Consider the following 16,795-nt stretch of genomic DNA (forward strand, 5'->3'; position numbering starts at 1 on the left):
ATGCACATACATGGACACAGGCACACATGCAGACAAACAGCCTGCCAGCAAGATTCAGCACATTTCAAAGGCCGAGGTGTGCAAAGTAGGGCAGAATTAGCAACTAACTTGTAAGGTCAAGGACAAAACCTACATTTCCACAAATCACTGCACATATTAGCAGCTGTAAGGTCAGAAGGGCTGCTCAATTCTAGCACAGAAGTTGCTAAAGACATCTCTACCAATGCCGCTTGCCTAACCTAGCCAAATAGCAGATACTGGGTATAATGTGACTCAGCTTTCAGTTTACGGTACCAAACTCCAGATGCAACAACTGTTTTCCAATACCACATCCCTCAGTCTTTATTACAGGCTCTTCCATCCAAAGTTGAATTTCCTTCAAGGAGACAAAACATGCTAGGCTATAGTGTTTTGCATCTGTATGGATTAGGCAATGTGGAACTACATGTTTTTGCACTAGTGCAAATCTTTAACATAGATCACCTCTGCTGACAGAGGATGTGGCTTCTAGGAATATGACCTGTTTTAAATGACCTTGATCCAAGTTGATTTCAACAGACATGCAGCATGTATATATTAGACAAATACTGTTTACAAATTAAATGCATTATCATTTTGATAGATGTAATTAAAAACACCACATTTCTTACTTTAAGAAGTCTGTGACCTCTGCATTTCATAGCTACTATAATTCTTCCAGAGATGCACAGTCCATAACATCGTTACAAAGGAAGAAACAAAAAACAATCCTCCAAAAGATCTGGATACTATTTATACTGTTTAAGTCAGAAAAACTGCTAGTTGCTGGATAAGCCTTGATGTAGAAATGCCTTGGAGGACAACAGAAGTTTTCAGCTAAATTTAGCTTAGAGTCACTTCAGCTACAGTCATCATTCTACGTTTTCTGTTTTGGCATTAATTCCATTCTGCAATCATACAGAGCCATATTCTTCCAGTTACAGATAACCAGAAGTAGCTTAAACTCTTAAATTTTACACGTAGTACAGGATAAAGTAAATAAATAAGTTTAGAATATCACATGACATAACTACAGCAGAAAACTAGGATTCATAAGTGTATATTACTTTCAGTGCTTTATCTTTTACCATTATAAAATAGGAGAAAATAATACACAATATCTTGCAAGATGAGAAGAATAATCCTTTCTTTACAGGAGTTATACAGTACATTTTGTGATTTTCCAAACTTGGACTAAGCTTATTTGAAACAGACTTTGCCACCAATTTCCATTATTCTTCTGTCAAAAAAAATCAGACACTTATATTCTATTTAAATGCATAGTGATAGGGGTGGGGGTTTTTGCATCTGTGCCTTTTGTTACGGATAAAACAAACACTATTGAAAGAATCTACCCTGAAATAGACCTCTTAATGCAGAATAGACAGGTCTGTCTTTCAAAAGAAAAGTGTATATACACAACTTTGTTCCAGTAGGCAAAAATCTATTCATTTAATTTGTGAATGGTAAGGTTACAGATAAAACAAAGTAATGAATTGTCAAAGAAAAACAAAATGTTCTCTAACAGTACAAAAGTATTTTGTGCAAATCCAGAAAAGCAGCATTTCCAAGCTGGCGCCCAGAATGTGAGAGCAGAACTTTTCTAGCACTTCTGCAGACCAATTACAGTGTGAATGGAGCATTCATGGACTTCTGAGGGTGTAATGCAATGAAATCACTAACTATACTCTAGACCAATAAATTCCACATTTGCAAAACCACAAAAGAAATAATTAATGAGCAATTAGACCCAAGTAGTTTTTAAATGTGTATTAAAGCTAACAAAAAAATTAGTCTGATTTGAAGACATAACATCTCTTACAGCTGCACAGAACACCCATAGAAAAAAGTTAATGGGACTCCTCCTCCAATGGTACCCCAATGGTGCATTAGGGAGCAGCTCTAATTCAAAAATGTGCCTGGCATTCAGTTTCCACACCCCACAGCTGCCGTCAAGTTCAACAGCTGGCTTATAAATGGGTGGCTGTGATGAGTGCACAAGAATGAGAAAAACACATCATTCAGCATTTAGAACTGACTGGCCTGGAGGTCAGAGATTTGTGGAATTTTAATCTGAAGAGTCAATAGTCATAACAGGAGAAAACAAAGTGCATCAGAAAACACTGGTACTGAGATGGAAGAAGAACTCAAACTTACTGCAGAGGTGAATAAAAAAGAAGGCCATAAAACCACCAAAAGTTCCAAGTCCCCAGACTTTCTTTGGCAGCTACTGCTGAAAACAACTGATCAGCCCAGTACACCTCTATCTATTAAATCAAAACATAAAATGTTGATTTTTTTATTTTTTTTAAGAAGAATGAAAAAAGGTTGAAACACTTAAAAGTCTTAAGACAGAAGCACAGAATTTGTGAAGAACATACCACAAATAGTTATCACACTAAAAACAACTTCAGTGTCCTTCATCTGTGCATTAAAATAAATCTCGTCAATAAGAAAGATGAGCACTCCGGTCTCACTGACCACATCTTGTGTAGCTACACAATTTCAAACTCACCAGCACAAAAGCACGGCAGCTGGGGAAGTGGAACCTCCTCAGTGCACAACCAGTCATTCTGCTGTATTAAGACACTGCAGCAGCTACACTTCACACTACCCATTTATACCATAACTGGTGCAAGAACTTCCAAACGTGGTGTTGTAAAAAAGCAATAGCTCTAAAATATGTAACTTGAGTGATAATAGCAATAAAAATAAACATGCCCATACAAATGTGCACATCACAGACTTGCCAACTCATACAAGCCTGTAAGCACTTAGGCAAGTGACTGGTTCATGCTAAAGCCCATATTTTCAAATGCTTATTTAAAAACCCCCTCATCTGGTCATCACAGCTCAGAGCTGCAGGAGAGGCACAGTACCATCTATATAATGGCACTTTAGGTACAATGTAGAGAATATCCTCCTTCACTGTTAATCACTGACATTCAAAATTGTGTAGCTTCTGCCTTACACCATATTCTGCATCAATCCAGACTTCCATCTTTACAAATGCCAAAATTTTCTTTAAGCTTAATTCTTAATTTTCATTAAGAATTAATGAAAAAGGAACTCTGAAACCTAACAGTTACTTAAGGGCAAGATTTCCTTCATGGTCCTTTTCAAATACAAGAGAAAAGGCAGTATACTTACTGGAAAGTCAGGTAGAAGGTTATTTTTTTTATTATTATTTACCATCCAAAGTTTGTTTTGTTTGTTTCTTTAAAAAAACATAAAAAATAAAAGCACCCAGAACTTTGGGGAGTTGTCAGACATTTAAGGCAAAGAAATTAGTTAAAATTTCCTGTCTTCACTTGCAGGGATGTTTACTGTTTTACCATAAAGCCTAGCAAACACACAATCCGCTTTCTCAAAAAGGTAGGAATTTTAAATACTCCCCTACTTTAAATAATAAGTGAATACTTTGTTAGGTATCTGAACATACACATCAGTATCTTATTGTTAGTTTGCAGCAGACTAGAACTGATATTTTGCAATGTTTTACCCAAATGTTTCTAATGGTATACATTTAATACAATATGCCTCACTAAACTATTCAACTCAAACCCCCCCTCACACAGGCTTACCTTCTGTTCTGAATTCTCATAAAACGAGAGCCCGAAATAGTCCTTCTCCAGTAAATTGAGATGTTCACACACTTTGTCAAACAGCACTTGGCCTTTTGCTCTTTTCTGGGGGAAAAAAAAAAAAATATACAGCATTATCAGTAAATCCTTAACTACAGGTACTATAATTAGATGGTATTAGTCAGGAAAACAAACAAACAAAAAAATCAATAAAATAAATTATAAAGATGTAGCTTTCTTACAATACACTGTTCACCATATTTTAAAAGCTCTGCATATCACTGACAAAAACAAAGACATTTCAATTTTTTCCAATTCATCAAAAAAGTTGACTTGAATGCACAAGGAAAATTCAGTACCTAAACTGATTGAAATATTTTGCACCATTAAGTGCCATTAATAGTTCTTAGTTTTTTCTGCATCTTTATTTTTGAAATAATGAAGAGTTCTTCATGTCAGCCAACTTTTTATATATTATTACCTTCTAAACTCTTATATATTTCCTACAGTGTTAATTTCTGTTAACTTTTGCATTTCTAGCATTTGGGCATACATCTGACTTTTATGAATCACGTGATATGAACTCCCAAGAAAAATAAAGCATGTTATCATCTTCAAGAGACAAAAAGAAGCAGACCACTTAAAGCTGGTGATCAGACCAGCAGAAGTAGCATAACAGTGTAAGCAGAGCACAAGCAACATGTCAAACTGTCTATACTGCACAAGTTTTGAGGGGCAGAAAATAAGAGAGCTGCCTTCTATTTGTAGATTTATGAACTCTTTCAAATACTCAAAAATTAAAACCTGCCTTAAAGAAGTTTAGTTTTCCTCAAAATAATATTTGTGGAAGTCAGTAATCAAAAAAAGATCACATTTTAAGGTTAGTTTCAATATTGCAGTCTGCTAGTTTATAGTAGTAATTGAAGATACTACTAAAAAGGCTGATTGCAGTAGCTCAGTACCACTGCAGCTGAAGCAAACGGCAATTAGTCCTGAATTTTTATCTGTGTTTCTTGTACCTGGAACTGGGAACATAAACAAGGGCATCCTGTATCTTCCTATTGCTGGTAATGAAATGCAGGCCAAGGCCCTACTTCCACACACAAGGTTTTAGGGAAAAGATTTATTGTACTGGAGATGGCAGCTGACAAGAGACAAAGTTTTAGAGCAGACTGCTCACGACACATACACAAGCATGGGGAAGATGAGAATTTCTTTCCACAGCCAAAATTTGACCATGAATGGCACGCAGTCTCCTAGCTCAAACCAACCTCTTCACAACTGTTCTGCTATTTGTGGCATTTATCAATGAGGCCACAACATGGCATTTTCAGAGGCCTGGCAGCGTAAAGGAATTTTTGCATTTGCTTATCCTACAGATTTCAGTAGATGACCAACACCACTGCAATTCCACAGAAAGGCCATCGCGACACTGCAGCCATTGTCCCCACAGACAGCACAGGGTGCTCGCAACGTGCCCCAGCGCAGCGCTCGCCTGCAGCTCAGCCCCACGGCACAGAACATTAAGGCCGGGGGGGAGAAGGGTGAAAAGGAGGTATGCACTGAGCAAATAGTAAAGGCATTGTTGTTTTATTCCCCAAGAATCCAAAGCTTTATTTGTTCAAGATCGCATTGTTCAGCAGGCGTTACAGTCCCAAAGATCAGAACATTTTCAAAGCAACACTGATAAAAATGAGCACATTTTACAGCACGAGCATCGCAGTGAGGCAGTGGAAATTGGAAGTCAGTCACTTTTGAAAGGGGAAGCTGGGAATCTTAAGTCTGTTTGGTACTTTCAGAAATTTTACTCTGCCAAAAGACATAACTATTTCCCCCAAGAGTCTGAAGTAGCCACTTATTATTCTTGACAGCCTCACTTTCAGCTTAATTAAAAAAATCAGCAATATAGAGAAGAGCTAAACTGAAAGCAGAAAAGTATAAGCAAAAGAGGGTTTGAAGAACCTTGGACTGCTGACATGCACACAATAGATCTCATTTTTCTCCCTAAATCAGGGATCACACCTTGCAAAGACAAGTTCCAGGTGTACATTTCAGTAAAGGAAACCTACAGAGTACTACAGAAATAATATATGCTATCATTAAGGCCATATTTGGAGTCAGTACTAATTATGTAGCTTTTCATGAAGTTCAGAAACTAAAAACTACAGTTAATATCAAGTCTTTGACATACAGAGAGATAATGCAGCCAAATCTGCAGGAAATATCTTCCAAATATAACAGTAAAATATTGCACATTTTCTTCTTAGGAACTCATAGTCTACACAGAATTTGGATACACTGGCAACATCCACTGTATCTTTAAAGATGGTTTGGTAAGTTTATAACTCTTTCACATACGGAAAAACACCAGTATGCCATGAAGGCGAAGTTACGTTAGTTAAATTCTAGGCAGCAGAACAACACAAAGAAGTTACAGCATATTTTATCATATAATTTAAACTGAATAGTAATCCCCGTCCCCAAAGGGATTACAAAGAAATAGCACTTGAGAAGTGTTTTTGCAAATTAAACACTTTTGCACTTATAGACCTCTGTTGCGGATTCAAAAGCAAAAGAAGCCTCTCGGTATCAGCAACACTTCGCGTTATAAAATCCTACTTGTAAAATTAAAAGATTCCTAATTTTTCATTATTTTTTAATATTGTGATATAGTTTTAAAAATCTGCAAAAGTATTTAACCTTTTTGAGAGTTATTTGCCTACTCCAATTTTTGGGAAAATGTTCAATCAGAACCCTGGCAAATCTCTTTTTCCTTCAGGATTTAGTATTTTGCGTACTGAAAGAAAAAGGAAGGTACTATTCTTGTCATTTTGTATTCTGGCACCAAAATTGGTATGTACATTCAGACTATGTTAGTAAGGGCATTTACACCATATACATTTAGTTGTGGTGATGCCAGAGGTGAAAGAAAGCGGTTTGATTCCCCCTATGTGAACTTTGCAGAGATGCAGAGACCATCTTTTGGCTTTGACAGGACTTCACACATAAACATTATTTTCCATGGTGTATGTTCAGCCTGCACCAATATTTTTTCAATGTGTCCAATTTAATGTCATACTTATTTTTCTTCTTCTAAATAAAGTATGCCATACTTTAAACAGACCACTTAGCTTTATTCAAACATTAGTCTACACAACTGAGCAATCAGAAATAAAGACTTGCAAATCAAAACCCAACTACGATTAAACATCTGTTCTGTATCAAGTTCATTCAGATTTTTCTTAATTAAGTGTTAAAAACTTATCTTAATTGTACATTAAGCAAACATTTTTACTTTGTGTTAGCAAACTGTAAATAACCACAGAACCTAAGTCAACTCCAATATATTTCACTTGTTCATACGTGCATAAAACACAGTCAATGCTGGCATCCTTTAAATGCCTTTTGTTATAAATATTTAATTAGACCACTGACTGAATGCAGTAAACAAACCCAACAGGATCTTCATTTGCTTCTAACTAGTAATCATTATGCAGTTAGCACTTTTTTGTTTGTTTAAACTGTGTTTATCCTCTACTAAAACCCAGATTATATTTAAAGCAGAAAATCTGAACAAGTCTTTATTGCAGATCCCAAATGTAATGACAACATTTCCTCTCAACTACTTAAGAAACCACAGAACCAAGTGAGAAAAAAAAGCAAGTTGATTCCCCTTCATGAAAGAGGCACATGTAGATCACCCTAGAAGATTAATAACTTACACCTGCTCCCATGGGTGTTAATTACAAGGAAGGGAGTAGGTCAAAATTACATTATTTGCACTGTGCTAAAAAAACTGAAAAAAATGCTCTAGAAATTAAATCTCAAACATTCCAACAGTCAGCTCATTCAGGCTATTAAAACTCCACTCCCATTACATCTCACAAATATTACACTATTGAATCATGAACCTAAGTTATTTTATCCTTTAACATGGTTCTCTCATTTCAAGTAAGAACAAAGATCCAGCCGGTTACAATTTTTGGCAAATACCACTCAACATCTTTCATCCTCACATATTTTGACAAGTCTCTCTGATATACTTACATGTTGTTATCCCTATCAGTGACTTGAACTCTCTTTAAAGTACGCAATAAAATGTAACTGAAAGTTCCTAACAGTTCATAGCCTGTGAAAGTTGTTTCATGTCACACTTCTCCAGAACTATTAAAACAGTAGTTTCTTCCTCTTCAGGCATTCACACATTACTCTGAAGAGTATGAGCCTACATGGACTTTAATTTTAAGGATTACAACAGCTTTAAGGTTAAAATTAATTAACTGAATTAACTGCTCATGTTGTCTATGTATGCACATATTGTGTACACATAACTCACCTTTAGTATAATCCATAAAATATTATGTCATCATATATTTCAGAAGTTTCCTAAAGAGCTTTGGACGTTTTTAATTTAAAACTACAGAACACAGAAAACTGTTTTGTTAATATGGAACCTGTGGACTTAGGGAACTTTATACATTTTAAATTAAAAGTTAAAGGGCTTAAATATAACATTTCACTGGAGGTTAGTCTTCTTCCTTATGAAACTTTCCAGGTTCCTTCAAACCAAAATAAAGTAAGTTTGAATAGTGCCTGGTATCAAAGTTCATAACACTACTAGCACAAAGTTCTTAATTCCTCAGAGCAATTACCCAAGATACAGAATCACAGACAACAAATACATACTTTATCAACTATCCAAGATACCAATGCAGAGATGCTGATGGCAGAATCGACTAGAGTTCATTTATGGGGAAAGAAAACAACAACAACAACCCAAAACAAAAAAACAAACAACCAAAAAACCCACCAAACAAACAAACAATCCCCCATGAAACACTACAGTAAGAATTTCAAGTTACAATGAACTAAGGAATAAGCTTCACTGAGTACAAGGCTTAGCTTCATTCTGTTGACAGGTCATGGACTTCTCTGCGCAACAGAGGAGTACCTTAAATGTTGCGTTTACATCGGTATTCAGAGCAAGCATATTTGGAAGAAGCTATGCTCAAGAAAAGGACAATAAACCAAGCCCTTCAAATTTGCATTTACAAAAGCAAAGCAATAAAGGTACAAAGACAGATGAGAAAAGAACCTGAAGGGAATAATCACAAGAAAATGACATATCTGTTGAAACCATCCTGTAGAAAAAGAATTATTGACTTAAAGTTCAAACTGGCAATCTGACACCAGTCAGGTGACCTATTAAGGCAAAATAAGAGAGTTCTAAGGGCAAAAGAACAAACAGATTACTCTCAGAGGTGATAAATTAATTTACAAAGAAACTCTCAAAAAAGAGAAATATCTGAGATGTGCTTTATGTTGGAAGCCAAACATCAGCCATGGCAGGCATGCCTGGGGCAATGGGAAAGACATGTGAAAACAAGCCCGAGAAATAATTCCATTGCCAAACAGCACTAGGTGGCTGCAACAAAACCCCAGAACTTAAAGTAATTATATACAAAATATATAAATGGCAAAAAAAAAAGGAGGGTACAAATGCACCTGTAATCCTACAGCAACATTTGATGACAAATTTTGAACTATAGAAGAACAGCATTCAATTATATTTGTTTGCAAAGATGCCCCTATATCACAATAAAAACATGCTGATTCCAATGAGTGATTCCGCTCCCCCCCCAATAATTTCATATATAAGCTTGCTATCTCAATATGTTAAAGAGAATTTCTTATCAGTTTCCGTTCTGTGGCACTCACCAACAAATGACAACACGTTAAAGAGAACACACACACAGAGGAATTAGCTTTCAGAAATACTTTGTCATGGAAACAAACTCTTCTTTACTCTGAAATATCTCTGTGCATTCTGCAAGTCACATATAAATATATAGATTCCGAGAATGTTATGCAGAAGTTATGTCAATTTAATGTTTACTAGACTTTAAACTGTAAAAAAAAAAAATAATCCCAATTTTATTAGTATAATACAGGCTAAATTTGCACATGTACTTAATCCACCCAAAATAAACCAAATTAATTCCAGTTAGAACAAAGTGCACATCAATGAAAATTTTGTACTGATTTCACCAAGTTTACAATTGCATCGCAATTTTTGCTGGTTTTTTGTTTGTTTCTTTGTTGTTGTTGTGTTTTTTGTTTGTTTTTTAACCACTGCATAGATTCAGGGTTCCTTATAAATATTTGCTCCTAACATTCAACTCCTTTCTGAATATTCCATAAAGGAAAAAAAAAAAGTAGAGTGACATTATATACAATTCCCTTATGCAAAACCTACTTCTACCCCCACCCTTTTAAGTCGATGATAACGTAGTATTAACCCCTGCTTACAGGGGACAGGGATAAGAAGCCCTAGAGCACTCTCATTTTTCCTGTGTAAACAGGAGTAAGTTTTACATTGGAGTTCACAATGTATTTGTGAAACTCCATGATCAAACCAAATACCAGAACATCTTTGCAATTGTTGCTCAGCTGCAAAAACAAAACAAAAACAAATCAACCAAAGAACAGAAGAGCTCACAAGACAACCACAACATAGTTACTGTCTCTGTCTACCAGCTACTGTCACGGACTTACTGCACTTTCACCTCAGCAAATTGTACTACTCTTATTGCAGCGCTTGAAGGTCAACCTGACTAATTGTGCTGGGGTCTGGGAGGAAGATGCTTGGGAAAAAAATGTTCATGTGAATCATCTGCAGGCAAACCTCTATTTTATCTCCAAATTTAAAACTACTGTGTGTTAAAAGATTATTTTGTCTTTTAATATTAAAGTGCAGACCTCTTACTTTAAAGTAGCTATACAGACAGGTCTTTACTAGAGACTTGATGTCTTACCTCTAGGTCACAGCTGAATTCTGTGCCATCCAGAAGCACCACTTTACACTGCACAGTTTTAATTTTCTTGGGAGACTTCTGAGGAATGTTTTCTGTTTTAATTTCAGCTGTCTGCACTTCTTTTGTCTCCCTTTTTTCTTTTTCTTCTTGTTTCTCCTCCTTTCCCTCTGTAACTTTCTCTACTTCTGTTTCTTTACCATCTTCTTTGGCAGGCTGTATAAAATACAGTTAAACAATGACTGAAACTCAGGAAGGTAGATATTTTTAACTGGTTAATTTCTTTCATAAGCCTCTAATAAATACAACATTAAGCTTTCATTAAAGTTATTCAGATATTGGAATCATAATAAACAGTGTAAGCATTAAGGTCTTCCTCTGAGGACCAGATATTCTTGCTCTCAAACCATGGAAGGTATCTTTTCTTTCCTTAAAATGAGCTAATTTTTTAAAATGTTTTATTGGCTCCCACCTCCCCCCCCCCCAAACAGAAAAACATTTAACAAGAATCTCCATGATTTATACAAAACTAAAAAACAGTGTTTATGAAAGTCAAGCCATACAGAATGACTGAGGTTGGATGGGAAAACTTGAGATCATGTAGTGCAATGATGTGAGGGCCCCTCTGGGGCCACCCTAAAGCAGTTTGCCTACGACATCTAGTTGGGTTTTGAGTATCTTCACAGATGGAGACTCCACAATGTCTCTGGATAACCTGCTCCACCACCACAGTAAAAAAGATTTTTTTGGTGATTTGAGATGGAATTTCATGTTATTAACTTGTGCCTGTTCCCTTTTGTCTTTTAACTACATATCACTGAGAAGAGTCTGGCTCCTCATGCCCTCCCTTCAGGTATTTATAAATATTGATGATTTCCCTTGACCCTTCTCTTCTCCAGACAGAACAGTACCAACTCTCTCAGCCCCTCCTCGTATGAAAGATTCTCGATTGCTCTAATCATCTGCATCAGCCTAGAACGTGAGGTCTGAGTGTTAAGAACAGGCGTGCAACTTTTCAAAAACCAAGACTCTGGAGCACTGCAGTAGGTGGTGTTCTCCTTGGAACTTGGCACCAAACTCCTAGAATGAATCAATAAGGACACTGACCACTAGCATGGTTTCTAGGTAAAGGATAACAAAAATTGAGTACTGAAGGACTTGAGATAATCCTTTTGTTATTTGTTGTGGTTAAGTCACTAAAGAGGTATTCCAATACCTTCAGAGATAAATCTAACTTAAGCAGCTTCTCTTATCCCTGCTCATTTCTACAACAATACAGTTCTACATTCCTTTGAGCTATGCCAAAGTGTGATGTTACACTAAAATTAGACATCTAGAATGAATGGAGTGAAAAATGGTCTGTCACAGAGCAGGAACTCTGAAAACCAGCTATGCTACTCGTAACTACATGAACCCAACTGTACAAAAGGCCAGACAGTAGCTGTCATATTTTCTGTGATATGATCCTATCCAAGTTTTACATTAATTACATAAATCATAAATCAGTTCTCATTAAAATCACTCCAAAGCATTTATTAGCCTTCCCACACATACCTGTGTTTCAGCAATACTAACAGAGTGTTTTTCTTCTTTGCCATCTGCTTTAGCATTATGCTGATTTTCAGCTGCTGCTTCTTTTAAGCTCTTTTTTGGCTGAGCCACCCCCTCTGGTGTCTGGCATTCACTTTCTTGAACTGCTTGTTCTTCCCCTGTGGTCCTTTTCTTGGTCTCATCTTTGGGCTCTGCCAAGGTGTATGATTTTTGTTTCTTAAGCCAGGGGGGAAGGAAGCGAGAAATACCCTTGCTTTCAGGTGAAGATTTTTCCTTCTTCTGGCTACTTAGACTACTTTGGCTAGTTGGTGCTGGGACAGAGGAAGAATCTTGAGCTTCTTCAGAGAATGTTTCCCTAGGCTTTTGATTTTCTGGAGTCTCTGATGCTTCCTCGGGCTTGTCCTTGGTTTTGTCTGGTCCCAGCTGCTCAGAATCTTTCTTTACTTCAGTCTCTGATCCAACTTCAGTTGTCATTGTCCCAGCTTACACTAAAAGAAATAACAATAAAAATAATTTTATTATGTAGCATCACTAGTTTTACTGACTCACACATTCTTTGCAGTAATTTGTAGTAATAATCTACAAGAGTTTCTAAATTAAACTTACTGGGGTTAAAGAAATACTGGTTTAAAACTGTTAGACACCATTAGAAGTCAGTGGTATTTATTCACAACCTTCTTAAAATAATTAGTTTTAAACTGATGATTTGTTTGTCTGGCCTGAACAATAGCAGGTTAGTTACAATCACATTTCTAAGTAAAACATTGGGCCCTTTCCATTAAAATGCCATTAATGCTTGCCATTAGAGGAGGTTATCAGCAGTTCAGGACTCCTGCTGAACTCCACTGCTGCTGTCCACACCCCTGCTCAAAAAAAGAGAGTCAAGGAGAAGGTCACCTAGTTCAGGCTTGATGCACTGAACTCCCACAACACTTCAAAATGCAACTGAAGTCAACCAGAAACTAGTTTACATCACAAGGCAGCAGCAACACGTTGCCCCTAGTCAGAAAAAGCTAAACTAAGCCATTCCCAAGGACAAAAAGATGAAAAAGGACAAAAACACAAAAAAGAGGTAACTAATAAATGCCTAAGAGAGAAGTCTGTCTGGCAAAAGAGGTGGGCAATATAGAGCAAAGCAGACAAACTTGACAGTTACCTTAGTAAGAAGCTTTGACATAGACTAGAACTATCTACAAGCAAATTCATATTAAGTAAGCATCTTGAGATTAAAAGTAACTACATGTTGTATGTGTAAATTGTTCTTTATTTTAAACTTCAGTATCTAAACCAAAACATTCACCAATGGGGAAATTAAAAGTTAGTTTCTTTGCTGCTATATAAGAGACTTTTGAATACATTTCAAGTTCAAATATTACAGTGATGTAGCTACTTCCTTCACTTTTCATAAAACTTTCAAGTTTTGAATTGTTAATAAAATTTGTTGTGATAGAGTATTAATGTTTATGTATGTATTATTTATCTTCAAAGTAAAAGGCCTCTGAAAGGCATGTTTCTGTTTGACTTACTGTTGAGATTAAATAATTTGCTACTTCAAGCCTTTTATTAGCATGTTTGTTTTAAAGCTGCTATTAGTCAAATTACATTTTGCTACCACCTTATCTTATTGCTGCTATTCTTTTCTTATGGTAGGTATGAATCCTAGTAATAATGTAAAAGTTTATTGTCAAAATCAACACTATATAGAAAACCAAAATCAACTTCCTGCAAGAGAAAAATCCACAAACTTCTGCTGATCAGAGAATAGCAATCCACACTGCTTAATAAAGTCAAAATGGAGGTTTCATTATTAACAGAGATGGTGGTTATAATCTTCAAAGAAGCTACAGGAACAGAAAATCACTGTATTTTCTGCCTTTTACTTTTCAAAATCTACAGAAATGCATGAAATACATGTACATATCTTAAAATTAAGATCATATTTTGCTTATACAGTCAAATAGCAGGCATCTCCAGAAAATTCCTTAGTACTGAGCGAAATAAATGGCCCTGTAAACGTGTTCCTATTATATTGTTCTAACAATAAAAAGAACTGAGGACACCAAGTTATACATCTTAAAGGATTAAATTAAGACAGGATAGCAGTGGGTGGTACAAACTCGCACGGTGTGAAACAAAAAAGGATCTGCACCGCCAAGTGTCCAGGTTTTTCACAACTGAAGTTATATTTAAAAGGACAGCTTGGCTTTATATTGCCAAAGCAAGGGAAACTTGTAACAGACCCTGTCTGAATAGGTCTGTGCACGTTCATTTAATGCCTTCATTTGATGCCCACAGCAGGAGGTGATTTCTTTCATAAGCTCCATTTCCCACAAGCTTGTAACTTCAGTGCTTTTCCATGGAAAAAGAATGAGGGAGGAAAAACCTACAAAACAAAACACAGGTTTTCCCTAAGCCTGTAGATTGCTTTGTACTCCCAGCCACCTCTGAATGAGTTGTTAGAAATGGATGAATTTCGTGAACAAGGGCACTGACCAAGAGCATAAGTGATAGTCTTCCCAAAGTATCTACTTTCTCTAGCACATGAGCTTGATATATTTCTGTTTTCTAGAGTTTCATTTTAGCACAAGAATCAGGCATTCCTGAAGAAACAGACAATCAGGTCTACCTGCCCCTTTCCTGCACTCACCTCCCTTGTACTCACTGATTCAAGGCTCTGAGTATTTAAAAGTCAGAAAAGGCAATGTAAAACTTTTTTCTTTTTCAGTTTGTCACTGAAATTCATAGCAAACTCAAGAAATCAAAATTGCGTTGATATTTATATCTCCATCACCCTAGTAGAATTCAGAAAGGAACCACCATGTCATAGAAGAAAAAAAATAATTTCATCCTTCTTCTGTTGAAATAAATTACAACTCAGTGCACTAAAGGCAACATGAGTGTCTGCACAAGTCATGCAATTTTCTGGATCACCATGTTATTAATAATTTATTTAAATCGTTAGCTTCTTAAAAATTAAACAATTACACACTTGTACTTCCAAATATTAAAATTCACATGAAGTACACAGAAAAAAAGAAGAGAAAGAGAGCAAAGAACTTATTAAAAATATACATGAAAACATAAAATGAGGTCACATGTACTTCAACAACTTATTTGGGAGTTGTTGTGGGTTTTGTTTGTTTTAAAGAAAAGTGTTTTATTTCTTGATGTATTATTGATTTGAAGCACAAAAGACTGCTCTGAATTTCAGAGTTGGTTAGAACAGCTCATTTACAAACAATATGCTTGCTGGTTTCAACACATAACAGTTGTTGACATGAAAGCCATAACGAAGTAAACTCCTAGCTGGAACAGCCATCCAAATTTTAGAGTGTAAAAGGGTCTGGTTTAACCATCAGGTAATACCTGAAGAACATGGTACTACCCCCAGAAGATTTTTCAAAAGCATAAATCAATTCTGTAGAGTACAGTAATTTATACTCCAAATCATGCTAGATGTACCTAAAAAAAGAACTTTCTTTTACATTTCCATTACATTTTAAAACTTGTATTTTATCATCAGTATGTAAACAAGAAAACTCATGGCATCACATACTTCTGTGCTGCATCATTTTGCTGAAGGTGCCAATATAACCTGCACGCATTCTATTAGCAGACAAAAATAATGTAAATCCAAATTCACCTTCTAGTCATTATTTAGGTCGATTACTACAATCGCAATGACATGAAGCTCTCTGAACACAAAGGAATAAATTAATAACTAAAGAATATAGTTTTCAACTTCGAGATCCTTAAGGAAGCAAAATCATCCCTAAAATTGTCCTAGTCTCATCAATCCACAACCTTTACATTCTATAGCTTCTAATAAAACTAATCTGCAGTCAAACATCAACTCAAGAAAGCCCTAGTTCTCCTATTGGAACTTGCACCCTTCTCTGTATTTATACATCCACAGGACTGTATATAAAACCAGGTATACTTTGAGTATTGAATCTAATAATGTGGATTAAGTTCATTTTTAAGCACACTCCTGAAAAAGCAGATGAGACTCAAGTCAATGCAGACTCTGCTTTTTTGTGAGTCTCAACAGCAGCCACAGGGCAGAGGCCTGTTGGAGCCCATCAGTTCCCCACACTGTGACAAGGCCACCACAGCCAGGGCCTGAACTGATCTCATGCTGTCACGGCTCTTCTTTGTAAACTTAGAAGGTAACACATTGATAAACAAAATACCAAGAACAATCCTATGCCACATATAGAAAAAAAATATATAAAGCTTCACAGTTTGTGGAAGAACCTTATGCAATAAATCCAGGTAACTAGACAACTAAAGCTGTGCGACAATGCAGACTTTTGCAATGTAATAGTGTCCCTGCTAAAAATATTTATTGCAAACACAACAAACACAATCCAACTAAATCACCCTTTCTTCTCAGGATTCTGTCCCAAGGGCCTCCTAAACTGGAAGGTCATTTGCAAGGAGGTAACCAGGTGAGCAAACTGTCATTGCCAGTCTGTACATTGGTCAGCAGATGGTGCCATAATAGTTCTAAAAATCAGTAGCACTTTTCAAAGGTCAGACTTTAAACTGCAACAATATTCCAATTTGAGGTGTAATTCCAAAGTTACACCAAGTAATTGAACGTTTTCACATAAGTATTACATAACAATTTTATAAATATAACTTCCAAGCCAGACAGTGAATTACTACTCCATGACAATACAAATTAGTTACATGTATACATGAACATGTTTGTATCTAAGTATATACACATATTTACATAGCATCTAAGCTTATTTCCAAGAGCAGAAATGGCACAAAATGGTTCAAATCCAGTTTCCAGAGAATTCTAGGGACATAATGGTGGCT

The 16,795-nt window shown here is 36.0% G+C and overlaps 1 protein-coding gene across 50 annotated transcripts in view; it reads right to left on the reverse strand.

Annotated features, from left to right (window-relative positions):
* EPB41L2 (erythrocyte membrane protein band 4.1 like 2) overlaps positions 1-16,795 on the reverse strand; it is a 103,192-nt gene that overhangs the window by 49,413 nt on the left and 36,984 nt on the right. For 44 of the 50 annotated variants that reach the window (XM_065056977.1, XM_065056969.1, XM_065056971.1 and 41 more), the window contains 3 exons: positions 11,969-12,453; positions 10,418-10,630; positions 3,603-3,707 (listed from right to left, as the gene is read on the reverse strand). In XM_065056977.1, the coding sequence (XP_064913049.1) occupies positions 3,603-3,707; positions 10,418-10,630; positions 11,969-12,439 (789 nt within the window). In that variant the 5' untranslated portion in view covers positions 12,440-12,453. Of the gene's footprint in view, positions 1-3,602; positions 3,708-10,417; positions 10,631-11,968; positions 12,454-14,205; positions 14,349-16,795 lie in introns of those variants that run through there. The other 6 variants (XM_065056949.1, XM_065056951.1, XM_065056953.1 and 3 more) reach the window with 3 other exon arrangements.

Source organism: Columba livia, chromosome 3, assembly GCF_036013475.1.
Source record: "Columba livia isolate bColLiv1 breed racing homer chromosome 3, bColLiv1.pat.W.v2, whole genome shotgun sequence".
In the NCBI taxonomy this organism is placed as follows: domain Eukaryota; kingdom Metazoa; phylum Chordata; class Aves; order Columbiformes; family Columbidae; genus Columba; species Columba livia.